The sequence below is a fragment of the Phyllobates terribilis genome, unplaced genomic scaffold, assembly GCF_046119375.1.
Source record: "Phyllobates terribilis strain yellow unplaced genomic scaffold, ASM4611937v1 Scaffold_9__5_contigs__length_417890890, whole genome shotgun sequence".
Taxonomy (NCBI): domain Eukaryota; kingdom Metazoa; phylum Chordata; class Amphibia; order Anura; family Dendrobatidae; genus Phyllobates; species Phyllobates terribilis.
This window is the reverse complement of record NW_027362769.1, coordinates 189,715,261-189,730,762: the sequence shown is the minus strand read 5'-3', so window position 1 is coordinate 189,730,762 and position 15,502 is coordinate 189,715,261. Positions and strand designations below refer to the sequence as shown.

Below are 15,502 nucleotides of genomic sequence, written 5' to 3'. Positions count from 1 at the left end.
AAGGGGCGGCAGTCACCTACAGCGTGTAAAGGGGCGGCCGTCACCTACAGCGTGTAAAGGGGCGGCCGTCACCTACAGCGTGTAAAGGGGCGGCCGTCACCTACAGCGTGTAAAGGGGCGGCCGTCACCTACAGCGTGTAAAGGGGCGGCCGTCACCTACAGCGTGTAAAGGGGCGGCCGTCACCTACAGCGTGTAAAGGGGCGGCCGTCACCTACAGCGTGTAAAGGGGCGGCCGTCACCTACAGCGTGTAAAGGGGCGGCCGTCACCTACAGCGTGTAAAGAGTGATTGCAACTAACACTACAGTGTAAAAGATGCCAGAAAGCGGCACCCCTCGGGCTACCGGCTGTATCCTTATTTAGGGTGGAGTCCCCTTTAATCAGATCTCATGTACGGGGCTCTGACAACCTCATAGAGCCACATTGTACGGGGCTCTGACAACCTCATAGAGCCACATTGTACGGGGCTCTGACAACCTCACTTATTTTAGGGACGAGTGTGGTTGTCACATGTTGGTGGACACTGCGCATGTACAGGGTGGTGAATGCAATGCTTAGAGGGCACAGGGAGGCCGACGGCGGCTCATGTCCCACCTCGTCGGCGCTGTCGCCCTGCGGCGTGGTGTCGTCGTTGGCTCGGGGGGAGCCCAGGTTCCCGGCTCGTTTCTTCTGCTTCTTGATGTTGCTCTCGGCTTTGCCGCTGTTCAGCCGCCGCACCGGACTCGTCAGCCATTTCTTCAGTGTGTTCGTGGAGCGTTTCGGCCCCGGCGAGCTCTGGATTGAATTCAGTGATGACTGAGGCTGTAAATTTGCCACGGAGTCGGTTTTGCCGCCATTTTCTCCCCCGGTGACAGAAAAAGCATCTGCAAAAAAGCCAAAAAAACCCCACGGAGGTCAGATGAGGGGGTGACGGTGGGATGTATTATCTGCCATTACACTGCCGCACGCTCGGCTCCTGACAACCATTATCCCAGCTGTCAGACTCCACCTCCTTGTCTATTCCTCAGGTGAAGGGAATGATGCATCATGGGAGACACGTGACACGGTGTCCACGCTGCGCTATGCGACCCCGGCCGCCCTCGGCTGTGTACACAGCGCCCTGATAAGAAGCTGAACCACTGCCAGGGGGCAGAGGGTGGAGTCACAGCAAATCAATGATCTCTGCCCCCGCAAGCATTAACCCTTCACCAGCCCAGCTCGGACCTGATGATCGCACACAGCGCCACTGCCTGGTTATTAAGGGTGACTCTTCCACAGACCACGGAAGACGGCGGTATACAGGGGGGTACGTGCAGCAGAGGGCGGTATACAGGGGGGTACGTGCAGCAGAGGGCGGTATACAGGGGGGTACGTGCAGCAGAGGTCGGTATACAGGGGGGTACGTGCAGCAGAGGGCGGTATACAGGGGGGTACGTGCAGCAGAGGGCAGTATACAGGGGGGTACGTGCAGCAGAGGGTGGTATACAGGGGGGTACGTGCAGCAGAGGGCGGTATACAGGGGGGTACGTGCAGCAGAGGGCGGTATACAGGGGGGTACGTGCAGCAGAGGGCGGTATACAGGGGGGTACGTGCAGCAGAGGGTGGTATACAGGGGGGTACGTGCAGCAGAGGGCGGTATACAGGGGGGTACGTGCAGCAGAGGGTGGTATACAGGGGGGTACGTGCAGCAGAGGGTGGTATACAGGGGGGTACGTGCAGCAGAGGGCGGTATACAGGGGGGTACGTGCAGCAGAGGGCGGTATACAGGGGGGTACGTGCAGCAGAGGGCGGTATACAGGGGGGTACGTGCAGCAGAGGGCGGTATACAGGGGGGTACGTGCAGCAGAGGGTGGTATACAGGGGGGTACGTGCAGCAGAGGGCGGTATACAGGGGGGTACGTGCAGCAGAGGGCGGTATACAGGGAGGTACGTGCAGCAGAGGGTGGTATACAGGGGGGTACGTGCAGCAGAGGGCGGTATACAGGGGGGTACATGCAGCAGATGGCGGTGTGATGCGGTGTATAGTGTCGGTATAAGCGGATATTGGAGGGAATGACACATCCTGGTAAGCAGAGTGTATATACCTATGGGCGACATATAGGGTGTATATATGAATCTATAGGTAACTCGTGTGTGGTTCCTCTTAGCGTCCCCATATCCAGTAGACTACGTCGGCTGAACCCACTGATATTGACAGGTGCGATCGATAGTCTACTGTGTATGGGAGACCCCAACAGATGAATGTTGGAGGAGTTAAGGGTCCGGTGTCTGACTTCAGACTGCTGATGCTTTGGTTCTCTAGAAATAAGTGGACCCCCGTCAGGTGAGGCAAAGAGGACACAAGTGCCCCCCTGTGTATGGGACAGTCGGACGAGGCTGCCGGACAAACCGCTAGTTCAGCCGACAGTCATCCAATGTATAAGGGGCTTAATGATGACTCCCCTCCCCCTGCCCGCACCCCGACTAAACGCAGCGAGGTGTTCGACAGTAAAGCCCCGTTTACACTGCACGGTTATCCGGAGCGCTCCTGGGAGGAATCCAGATAATCGTGCAGCTCTAGTTGTTCTGCCAGAGCCTCCTCAGAGGCCGGGGGCTCAGTGTGAGCAGAAGAGGCCATTGTGTGGGGTCCCCGGAGGGAAGGCAGATAAGGGACAGCGACCCTGGAGGCCGGGCAGAGAGACCGAGCAGAGAGGCCGGGCAGCAGAGAGGCCGGGCAGCAGAGAGGCCGGGCAGAGAGACCGAGCAGAGAGACCGAGCAGAGAGGCCAGGCAGCAGAGAGGCCGGGCAGAGAGACCGAGCAGAGAGGCCGGGCAGCAGAGAGGCCGGGCAGAGAGACCGAGCAGAGAGGCCGGGCAGCAGAGAGGCCGGGCAGAGAGGCCGGGCAGCAGAGAGGCCGAGCAGAGAAGCCGGGCAGCAGAGAGGCCGGGCAGAGAGACCGAGCAGAGAGGCCGGGCAGCAGAGAGGCCGGGCAGAGAGGCCGGGCAGCAGAGAGGCCGGGCAGAGAGACCGAGCAGAGAGGCCGGGCAGCAGAGAGGCCGGGCAGAGAGGCCGGGCAGCAGAGAGGCCGGGCAGAGAGGCCGGGCAGCAGAGAGGCCGGGCAGAGAGACCGAGCAGAGAGGCTGGGCAGCAGAGAGGCTTCAGATCTCTGCTTGCCATAGTGGGAACAATGTCACCCATTCAGAGGCAGAGAACAGGTTACATTCTTCTCTCAGCTGACAAGTGGATACAATGTATCAGTGCAGACCTGACCCCCCCACACTGATACATTGCAACAAAGCAGCAGAGGATTTGTGAGAAGCTGGTGCCCACCATCCATTAGAAAGTTGTAGGACCCGGTTGGTCGCAGTCTGCCTCGCCCCTGTCCATGGCCACTAGGAAAGCTGTGTGACTACTAACGAGGCACCGTGACTTGGCAGCCGGCTCCGCAGGACGGGGAAGATTCGTCATCGAGGACAATCCATGACGCGGCCGGAGAACAGCAAGAGGTGACGGCAGAGGCCCGGGATCCGCACTGACATTAATAGGGGATTAGTGCAGCCGTAATCTGGATTATACAGCAGGAAGGAGATTACACCCACATACATCATCCACTACTGCTCACAGCGCTGCTCATCATAGGCTTAGATACAGAAGCTCCGCAGATAGTATCACACATGATGGGATGAGATACAGCAGACAGCATCACACATGATGGGATGAGATACAGCAGACCGCATCACACATGATGGGATGAGATAAGCCGCCATGTCCAGGCTGATGGGATGAGATACGCCGCCATGTCCAGGCTGATGGGATGAGATACGCCGCCATGTTGAGGCTGATGGGATGAGATACGCCGCCATGTCCAGGCTGATGGGATGAGATACGCCGCCATGTCCAGGCTGATGGGATGAGATACGCCGCCATGTCGAGGCTGATGGGATGAGATACGCCGCCATGTTGAGGCTGATGGGATGAGATACGCCGCCATGTCCAGGCTGATGGGATGAGATACGCCGCCATGTCCAGGCTGATGGGATGAGATATACGCCGCCATGTCCAGGCTGATGGGATGAGATACGCCGCCATGTCCAGGCTGATGGGATGAGATACGCCGCCATGTCCAGGCTGATGGGATGAGATACGCCGCCATGTCCAGGCTGATGGGATGAGATACGCCGCCATGTCCAGGCTGATGGGATGAGATACGCCGCCATGTCCAGGCTGATGGGATGAGATACGCCGCCATGTCCAGGCTGATGGGATGAGATACGCCGCCATGTCCAGGCTGATGGGATGAGATACGCCGCCATGTCCAGGCTGATGGGATGAGATACGCCGCCATGTCCAGGCTGATGGGATGAGATACGCCGCCATGTCCAGGCTGATGGGATGAGATACGCCGCCATGTCCAGGCTGATGGGATGAGATACGCCGCCATGTCCAGGCTGATGGGATGAGATACGCCGCCATGTCCAGGCTGATGGGATGAGATACGCCGCCATGTCCAGGCTGATGGGATGAGATATACGCCGCCATGTCCAGGCTGATGGGATGAGATACGCCGCCATGTCCAGGCTGATGGGATGAGATACGCCGCCATGTCCAGGCTGATGGGATGAGATACGCCGCCATGTCCAGGCTGATGGGATGAGATACGCCGCCATGTCCAGGCTGATGGGATGAGATACGCCGCCATGTCCAGGCTGATGGGATGAGATACGCCGCCATGTCCAGGCTGATGGGATGAGATACGCCGCCATGTCCAGGCAGATGGGATGAGATACGCCGTCATGTCCAGGCTGATGGGATGAGATACGCCGCCATGTCCAGGCTGATGGGATGAGATACGCCGCCATGTCCAGGCTGATGGGATGAGATACGCCGCCATGTCCAGGCTGATGGGATGAGATACGCCGCCATGTCCAGGCTGATGGGATGAGATACGCCGTCATGTCCAGGCTGATGGGATGAGATACGCCGTCATGTCCAGGCTGATGGGATGAGATACGCCGCCATGTCCAGGCTGATGGGATGAGATACGCCGTCATGTCCAGGCTGATGGGATGAGATATACGCCGCCATGTCCAGGCTGATGGGATGAGATACGCCGTCATGTCCAGGCTGATGGGATGAGATACGCCGCCATGTCCAGGCTGATGGGATGAGATACGCCGTCATGTCCAGGCTGATGGGATGAGATACGCCGCCATGTCCAGGCTGATGGGATGAGATACGCCGTCATGTCCAGGCTGATGGGATGAGATATACGCCGCCATGTCCAGGCTGATGGGATTTCCTACTCTCGTTGTCTGTCGGGCAGGGGACACATTACGACCCCCTTCGCGTGTACAGTGGGAGATTCCTCCGGTGACCCCGGACATCAGGTGACATGAGTGGATCTCCGCCGTGTGCTGGCGGATCATGGGGCGATCACCACTTCACATTAACCCTCAGAGTGCCTGTGGGGAGGCGGGTGCCCGGGCATCGGGGTAGACAAGGCCGTGTGCAGATGGAGGTTTTGTGAGGGAGCCGCTCCATACACCGGACCCGCTCGCTCGTCCCACCCGACGTTTCTCAGACGAGCGGACATAAGGGCGGCGTGAATAGAAAGAGGCTGTAAAGTGTTTCTGAGACCCCCTCATAATGCCGGACCATTATCAATAGCTCAGTTTGCTGTCAGTGAATGAGGACGTTCATTATTACACCGAGGTTGGAAGCTTGTCCTGACCGATCCTCGCACAGCTGAAAATATGTTCCAATGTCTCTCCTGTGCTGAAGGTCTGTTACAATGTATCAGTGCAGGTCCAGGCTGTGTATCTCAGAGGATTGCCTGGACTGGGACAATTGTAACAAATCCTCTGCTGTGAGAAGGGTCAGGTCAGGACACATTTTCTGCCTTTGATTTAAGCACCAATGTTTCTATTCACTGACAGCAAGCAGACATTTAGCTGGCGTGGATTTGGGGTAGGTCAGGGACTGTGGGTGAAGGACACGTCGGATCTCCTCCCGTGGCTGGAGGCTCGTACAGATCATCACACCCATCACCGAGGATCTGATGGATTCATTATTCTTCTAATCTGTCTGGGATTTATGGAGAAATTATCCAGAAGAATTACAGCATCCAGCGACGACACAATGGAAATATGTCACTGCTGCCAGCGCCTTGGTCAGTCCGGCGCGGATCAGCCGGGTCCATGGCCTGGGGAAGAACTACAAGGGTCAGCATGCCCGGCCTGTATGCTGGACCTGTGCCTCTCCAGCAGATGCCCTGATACAAAGCGATGGGCCGGCGACGGAGCAGCGACTCCCAGCGCCCCCAGTGCACGGCAGCTCCACCGAGAGGAAAGACCCCGATACACCGACTAAAGGCAGATGAGAATGTCGCCGCGGCCGACGGTCTGAGGTGTAAGGAGGAAGGGAATAAAGCACAGCGGCGGACTACAAGTCACAGCAACCGAATATCCAACAGGAATAACAGCGGAAAAGAAAGAAGCAAAGGAAGGACGGCAGCTAAGATGGAAGAAAGGCGTCAGCAGTGTGATATACTGTACTGTAATATCGTATAATACACTGTACTGTAATATCGTATAATACACTGTACTGTAATATCGTATAATACACTGTACTGTAATATCGTATAATGTACCGTAATATACTCTAGTGTGATATACTGTACTGTAATAATGTATAATACACTGTACTGTAATAATGTATAATACACTGTACTGTAATATACTCTAGTGTGATATACTGTACTGTAATAATGTATAATACACTGTACTGTAATATCGTATAATGTACCGTAATATACTCTAGTGTGACACACTGTACTGTAATATAATGTGCTGTAGTGTGATATAATGTGGTGCAGTGTGATATAATGTGGTGCAGTGTGATATAATGTGGTGCAGTGTGATATAATGTGGTGCAGTGTGATATAATGTGGTGCAGTGTGATATAATGTGCTGTAGTGTAATATAATGTGGTGCAGTGTGATATAATGTGGTGCAGTGTGATATAATGTGGTGCAGTGTGATATAATGTGGTGCAGTGTGATATAATGTGGTGCAGTGTGATATAATGTGCTGTAGTGTAATATAATGTGCTGTAGTGTGATATAATGTGGTGCAGTGTGATATAATGTGGTGCAGTGTGATATAATGTGGTGCAGTGTGATATAATGTGGTGCAGTGTGATATAATGTGCTGTAGTGTAATATAATGTGGTGCAGTGTGATATAATGTGCTGTAGTGTAATATGTTGTGCAGTGTGATATAATGTGGTGCAGTGTAATATAATGTGCTGTAGTGTAATATGTTGTGCAGTGTGATATAATGTGGTGCAGTGTAATATAATGTGCTGTAGTGTAATATAATGTGGTGCAGTGTAATATAATGTGCTGTAGTGTAATATGTTGTGCAGTGTAATATAATGTGGTGCAGTGTGATATAATGTGGTGCAGTGTGATATAATGTGGTGCAGTGTGATATAATGTGGTGCAGTGTGATATAATGTGCTGTAGTGTAATATAATGTTGTGCAGTGTGATATAATGTGGTGCAGTGTAATATAATGTGCTGTAGTGTAATATGTTGTGCAGTGTAATATAATGAGGTGCAGTGTGATATAATGTAGTGCAGTGTGATATAATGTGGTGCAGTGTGATATAATGTAGTGCAGTGTGATATAATGTGGTGCAGTGTGATATAATGTGGTGCAGTGTGATATAATGTGGTGCAGTGTGATATAATGTGGTGCAGTGTGATATAATGTGGTGCAGTGTGATATAATGTGGTGCAGTGTGATATAATGTGGTGCAGTGTGATATAATGTGGTGCAGTGTGATATAATGTGGTGCAGTGTGATATAATGTTGTGCAGTGTGATATAATGTGGTGCAGTGTAATATAATGTGCTGTAGTGTAATATGTTGTGCAGTGTGATATAATGTAGTGCAGTGTGATATAATGTGGTGCAGTGTGATATAATGTGGTGCAGTGTGATATAATGTGGTGCAGTGTGATATAATGTGGTGCAGTGTGATATAATGTGGTGCAGTGTAATATAATGTGCTGTAGTGTAATATGTTGTGCAGTGTAATATAATGTGGTGCAGTGTAATATAATGTGCTGTAGTGTAATATGTTGTGCAGTGTGATATAATGTGGTGCAGTGTGATATAATGTGGTGCAGTGTGATATAATGTGGTGCAGTGTGATATAATGTGCTGTAGTGTAATATAATGTTGTGCAGTGTGATATAATGTGGTGCAGTGTAATATAATGTGGTGCAGTGTGATATAATGTGGTGCAGTGTGATATAATGTGCTGTAGTGTAATATAATGTTGTGCAGTGTAATATAATGAGGTGCAGTGTGATATAATGTAGTGCAGTGTAATATAATGTGGTGCAGTGTGATATAATGTGGTGCAGTGTGATATAATGTGCTGTAGTGTAATATAATGTTGTGCAGTGTAATATAATGAGGTGCAGTGTGATATAATGTAGTGCAGTGTGATATAATGTGGTGCAGTGTAATATAATGAGGTGCAGTGTGATATAATGTAGTGCAGTGTGATATAATGTAGTGCAGTGTGATATAATGTGCTGTAGTGTAATATAATGTGCTGTAGTGTAATATAATGTGGTGCAGTGTAATATAATGTGCTGTAGTGTAATATAATGTGGTGCAGTGTAATATAATGTGCTGTAGTGTAATATGTTGTGCAGTGTAATATAATGAGGTGCAGTGTGATATAATGTGGTGCAGTGTGATATAATGTGGTGCAGTGTGATATAATGTGGTGCAGTGTGATATAATGTGGTGCAGTGTAATATAATGTGGTGCAGTGTGATATAATGTGGTGCAGTGTGATATAATGTGCTGTAGTGTAATATAATGTTGTGCAGTGTAATATAATGAGGTGCAGTGTGATATAATGTAGTGCAGTGTAATATAATGTGGTGCAGTGTGATATAATGTGGTGCAGTGTGATATAATGTGCTGTAGTGTAATATAATGTTGTGCAGTGTAATATAATGAGGTGCAGTGTGATATAATGTAGTGCAGTGTGATATAATGTGGTGCAGTGTAATATAATGAGGTGCAGTGTGATATAATGTAGTGCAGTGTGATATAATGTAGTGCAGTGTGATATAATGTGCTGTAGTGTAATATAATGTGCTGTAGTGTAATATAATGTGGTGCAGTGTAATATAATGTGCTGTAGTGTAATATAATGTGGTGCAGTGTAATATAATGTGCTGTAGTGTAATATGTTGTGCAGTGTAATATAATGAGGTGCAGTGTGATATAATGTGGTGCAGTGTGATATAATGTGGTGCAGTGTGATATAATGTGGTGCAGTGTGATATAATGTGGTGCAGTGTGATATAATGTGGTGCAGTGTGATATAATGTGGTGCAGTGTGATATAATGTGGTGCAGTGTGATATAATGTGCTGTAGTGTAATATAATGTGGTGCAGTGTGATATAATGTGGTGCAGTGTGATATAATGTGGTGCAGTGTGATATAATGTGGTGCAGTGTGATATAATGTGGTGCAGTGTAATATAATGTGGTGCAGTGTGATATAATGTGGTGCAGTGTAATATAATGTGCTGTAGTGTAATATGTTGTGCAGTGTAATATAATGAGGTGCAGTGTGATATAATGTGGTGCAGTGTAATATAATGTGGTGCAGTGTGATATAATGTGGTGCAGTGTGATATAATGTGCTGTAGTGTGATATAATGTGCTGTAGTGTAATATAATGTGCTGTAGTGTAATATAATGTGCTGTAGTGTAATATAATGTGCTGTAGTGTAATATAATGTGGTGCAGTGTAATATAATGTGCTGTAGTGTAATATAATGTGGTGCAGTGTAATATAATGTGGTGCAGTGTGATATAATGACCGGGCACGGATCTACCCGGAGGCACCGACCTGTGATGTGCAGCATACAGCAGCGAGCAGCCGCCATCCTCCCGTCTCTGTCGGCGCACAGACTGACAGCGTAGGCGAGCTCGGGGCCGGGACTTGCCGGCGCGGCGGTGACTCACCCGGGCTCAGGTACCGGCCGAGCGGCTTCCTCCGCACTGACTATTAATAACCGTCCTGGGATTAGTAATTATAGTCTTTAATATGTGGGAATGTGAGTGCGGGGCCCGATCCTGGGGCCGCAGCGACTGACGCTCCACAGATCCACACAGGAGATCACAAATCATTATCTGATCACAAACGTGACTCCTCCGGAACCAGTGCAGCCACAGGGAATCCACTGGATCACCCCATAAACGCACCTCCCTGTGAATGGCCCCCAACACACAAAGGGAAAGAATGGAATCCAGCCTGACACCAGCACGGTGACACCGCTGAGCACCCCAAGTCTGACCCTCAGGAGGTCGGCAATGATGGGGATGATACTCCCTGGCCTGAGCACGTTATTACTGGACGCGTCCGCTCTTCCATATCCCAGGACAGTGCGGTGGAATCAGCACTGATCAGACGGAGGCCAATAGGACGCTCTTCACACCTGAGGTTTATGATGGCGCAGCGCATGCCCCGGGAGCAGAACACTCAATGTGAACAGACCCCTACAGCCTGTCCAGTGCAGCCAGACCCCTACAGCCTGTCCAGTACAGCCAGACCCCTACAGCCAGTCCAGTACAGCCAGACCCCTACAGCCAGTCCAGTACAGCCAGACCCCTACAGCCAGTCCAGTACAGCCAGACCCCTACAGCCTGTCCAGTACAGCCAGACCCCTACAGCCTGTCCAGTACAGCCAGACCCCTACAGCCTGTCCAGTACAGCCAGACCCCTACAGCCTGTCCAGTACAGCCAGACCCCTACAGCCTGTCCAGTACAGCCAGACCCCTACAGCCAGTCCAGTACAGCCAGACCCCTACAGCCAGTCCAGTACAGCCAGACCCCTACAGCCAGTCCAGTACAGCCAGACCCCTACAGCCTGTCCAGTACAGCCAGACCCCTACAGCCAGTCCAGTACAGCCAGACCCCTACAGCCAGTCCAGTACAGCCAGACCCCTACAGCCAGTCCAGTACAGCCAGACCCCTACAGCCAGTCCAGTACAGCCAGACCCCTACAGCCTGTCCAGTACAGCCAGACCCCTACAGCCAGTCCAGTACAGCCAGACCCCTACAGCCTGTCCAGTACAGCCAGACCCCTACAGCCAGTCCAGTACAGCCAGACCCCTACAGCCAGTCCAGTACAGCCAGACCCCTACAGCCTGTCCAGTACAGCCAGACCCCTACAGCCTGTCCAGTACAGCCAGACCCCTACAGCCTGTCCAGTACAGCCAGACCCCTACAGCCTGTCCAGTACAGCCAGACCCCTACAGCCTGTCCAGTACAGCCAGACCCCTACAGCCTGTCCAGTACAGCCAGACCCCTACAGCCAGACCCCTACAGCCTGTCCAGTACAGCCAGACCCCTACAGCCTGTCCAGTACAGCCAGACCCCTACAGCCTGTCCAGTACAGCCAGACCCCTACAGCCTGTCCAGTACAGCCAGACCCCTACAGCCAGTCCAGTACAGCCAGACCCCTACAGCCAGACCCCTACAGCCAGTCCAGTACAGCCAGACCCCTACAGCCAGTCCAGTACAGCCAGACCCCTACAGCCTGTCCAGTACAGCCAGACCCCTACAGCCTGTCCAGTACAGCCAGACCCCTACAGCCTGTCCAGTACAGCCAGACCCCTACAGCCTGTCCAGTACAGCCAGACCCCTACAGCCTGTCCAGTACAGCCAGACCCCTACAGCCTGTCCAGTACAGCCAGACCCCTACAGCCTGTCCAGTACAGCCAGACCCCTACAGCCTGTCCAGTACAGCCAGACCCCTACAGCCTGTCCAGTACAGCCAGACCCCTACAGCCTGTCCAGTACAGCCAGACCCCTACAGCCTGTCCAGTACAGCCAGACCCCTACAGCCTGTCCAGTACAGCCAGACCCCTACAGCCTGTCCAGTACAGCCAGACCCCTACAGCCTGTCCAGTACAGCCAGACCCACGGCATGAGGGAATCCTCTCCACATCTTGGGTGCAGACCATGTGACCCGGGTGCGGGGGGGCACTGACATACACAATGTGCAACACAGTCCGGGCGTGGCCGCCATTACTATGATAACGAGGGCAGATCGAGGCGTTATCACAGTATGTGATGTAATTGTTCTCTTATCACTAAGATCACTGAGTTGCAAAACTACAACTCCCAGCAGCCACACAGCATGATGGGAGACCGTAGACTGCAATAACCCCCGGGGGCGGACTCCATACATAAGAGCTTCAATACCAGAACAAGAGCTCGGTATGTGGCCGCTCCAAGAGCGGGGAAAACTGGGTGGCCGCCCGTGTGGGCGCAGAATTGGCCGGCTCATGCCCGCAGGCAGCGATTACACGGACGACTCCTGACAGATGGTCGGAAATTCTCGTCTCATTGAACGGCGACCGGAGAATAAAGGATAAACGGGGATCGCTGTGAAAGCCGATATTCTGGCAGCGAGTGGGAAGCGCAATCCTATAAACGCAGAATCCCATTACCGCTCGGCGGCAATGACTGGCCGACAGGACAGCGGATAATGACTGTCCGACAGGACAGCCGACAACGACTGGCCGACAACGACTGGCCGACAGGACGGCGGATAATGACTGGCCGACAGGACAGCCGACAACGACTGGCCGACAGGACGGCGAATAATGACTGGCCGACAGGACGGCGGATAATGACTGGCCGACAGGACGGCGGATAATGACTGGCCGACAGGACGGCGGATAATGACTGGCCGACAGGACGGCGGATAATGACTGGCCGACAGGACGGCCGACAACGACTGGCCGACAACGACTGGCCGACAGGACGGCCGATAACGACTGGCCGACAGGACGGCCGATAACGACTGGCCGACAGGACGGCCGATAACGACTGGCCGACAGGACGGCCGATAACGACTGGCCGACAGGACGGCCGATAACGACTGGCTGACAGGACGGCGAATAATGACTGGCCGACAGGACGGCGGATAATGACTGGCCGACAGGACGGCGGATAATGACTGGCCGACAGGACGGCGGATAATGACTGGCCGACAGGACGGCCGACAACGACTGGCCGACAACGACTGGCCGACAGGACGGCCGATAACGACTGGCCGACAGGACGGCCGATAACGACTGGCCGACAGGACGGCCGATAACGACTGGCCGACAGGACGGCGGTCGGGCCCATGCCCCCTCCGTCACCCAGCTTTCCATAGACCTGGAATTGCAGCCATGTGTCAGTCCTCACTGCCGTCACTCGAGCCGTCCCTGCCCCATGGAGCATCTCTGTGAGTAACAACAAGAGATGCGACTGGAAAGCGCGCAGCCTGCCCCGCCATCACCTCTTCACCGAGGAGCGGAATGCGGTGGAACCGGTCGGGCCGGCTCTCCGCCGTTCTATGATTGTGCTGTGGCATCACGGGGCCAGTTTCATCCTTGGGGGGTATTTTCAGGAGACGACCGGCAGGGAAGTCGCTGACCGCGGAGCACATACCAGCAAAAGCTGCTGCATGAGCTCCGGCCGAGCCGCACACCCTACACCAGCGGCCGGGACCCCACCATCACATACCCCTCTACGGCTACAGCCGGCGCCATCTATACATTCTGCTCATGTGACCAAAACAGTGACCCCCCCCACACGTGCAGCAGCGCTGCCGCCAATCATCTGCAGGAATTGTGCATACAGAGTCTGGGGCACAAGCTGCAGCATCAGGAGCGAGCAGGTCACTGCGGTCCATGGCTGGAGTGTCAGCTCTGGGGTCGCACCTCGCGGGGGGAGGGGGATAATATATCTCGGGGTCTTCCCGTCTCCCATCGCTCCTAGGTGACAGCAGAGTGCGGAGCACGCGGCACCTCGGTGACAGCAGAGTGCGGAGCACGCGGCTCCTCGGTGACAGCAGAGTGCGGAGCACGCGGCTCCTCGGTGACAGCAGAGCGCGGAGCACGCGGCTCCTCGGTGACAGCAGAGCGCGGAGCACGCGGCTCCTCGGTGACAGCAGAGCGCGGAGCACGCGGCTCCTCGGTGACAGCAGAGCGCGGAGCACGCGGCTCCTCGGTGACAGCAGAGCGCGGAGCACGCGGCACCTCGGTGACAGCAGAGCGCGGAGCACGCGGCACCTCGGTGACAGCAGAGCGCGGAGCACGCGGCTCCTCGGTGACAGCAGAGCGCGGAGCACGCGGCACCTCGGTGACAGCAGAGTGCGGAGCACGCGGCACCTCGGTGACAGCAGAGCGCGGAGCACGCGGCTCCTCGGTGACAGCAGAGCGCGGAGCACGCGGCTCCTCGGTGACAGCAGAGCGCGGAGCACGCGGCTCCTCGGTGACAGCAGAGCGCGGAGCACGCGGCACCTCGGTGACAGCAGAGCGCGGAGCACGCGGCTCCTCGGTGACAGCAGAGCGCGGAGCACGCGGCACCTCGGTGACAGCAGAGCGCGGAGCACGCGGCTCCTCGGTGACAGCAGAGCGCGGAGCACGCGGCTCCTCGGTGACACCAGAGCGCGGAGCACGCGGCTCCTCGGTGACAGCAGAGCGCGGAGCACGCGGCTCCTCGGTGACCGCAGAGCGCGGAGCACGCGGCTCCTCGGTGACAGCAGAACGCGGAGCACGCGGCTCCTCGGTGACAGCAGAGCGCGGAGCACGCGGCACCTCGGTGACAGCAGAGCGCGGAGCACGCGGCTCCTCGGTGACAGCAGAGTGAGGAGCACGCGGCTCCTCGGTGACAGCAGAGCGCGGAGCACGCGGCTCCTCGGTGACAGCAGAGGGCGGAGCACGCGGCTCCTCGGTGACAGCAGAGCGCGGAGCACGCGGCTCCTCGGTGACAGCAGAGGGCGGAGCACGCGGCTCCTCGGTGACAGCAGAGCGCGGAGCACGCGGCTCCTCGGTGACAGGAGAGCGCGGAGCACGCGGCTCCTCGATGACAGCAGAGCGCGGAGCACGCGGCACCTCGGTGACACCAGAGCGCGGAGCACGCGGCTCCTCGGTGACAGCAGAGCGCGGAGCACGCGGCTCCTCGGTGACAGCAGAGCGCGGAGCACGCGGCACCTCGGTGACAGCAGAGCGCGGAGCACGCGGCTCCTCGGTGACAGCAAAGCGCGGAGCACGCGGCTCCTCGGTGACAGCAGAGCGCGGAGCACGCGGCACCTCGGTGACAGCAGAGCGCGGAGCACGCGGCTCCTCGGTGACAGCAGAGCGCGGAGCACGCGGCACCTCGGTGACACCAGAGCGCGGAGCACGCGGCTCCTCGGTGACAGCAGAGCGCGGAGCACGCGGCTCCTCGGTGACAGCAGAGCGCGGAGCACGCGGCACCTCGGTGACAGCAGAGCGCGGAGCACGCGGCTCCTCGGTGACAGCAGAGCGCGGAGCACGCGGCTCCTCGGTGACAGCAGAGCGCGGAGCACGCGGCTCCTCGGTGACAGCAGAGTGCGGAGCACGCGGCTCCTCGGTGACAGCAGAGCGCGGAGCACGCGGCACCTCGGTGACAGCAGAGCGCGGA

The 15,502-nt window shown here is 55.1% G+C and overlaps 1 protein-coding gene across 1 annotated transcript in view; it reads right to left on the bottom strand.

Moving 5' to 3' along the window:
- LOC141161317 (kalirin-like) overlaps window positions 1–15,502 on the bottom strand; it is a 621,825-nt gene that overhangs the window by 149,215 nt on the left and 457,108 nt on the right. Inside the window, exon 26 of the mRNA XM_073646130.1 lies at window positions 594–862. Within this exon, the coding sequence (XP_073502231.1) occupies window positions 594–862 (269 nt within the window). The remainder of the gene's footprint in view (window positions 1–593; window positions 863–15,502) is intronic.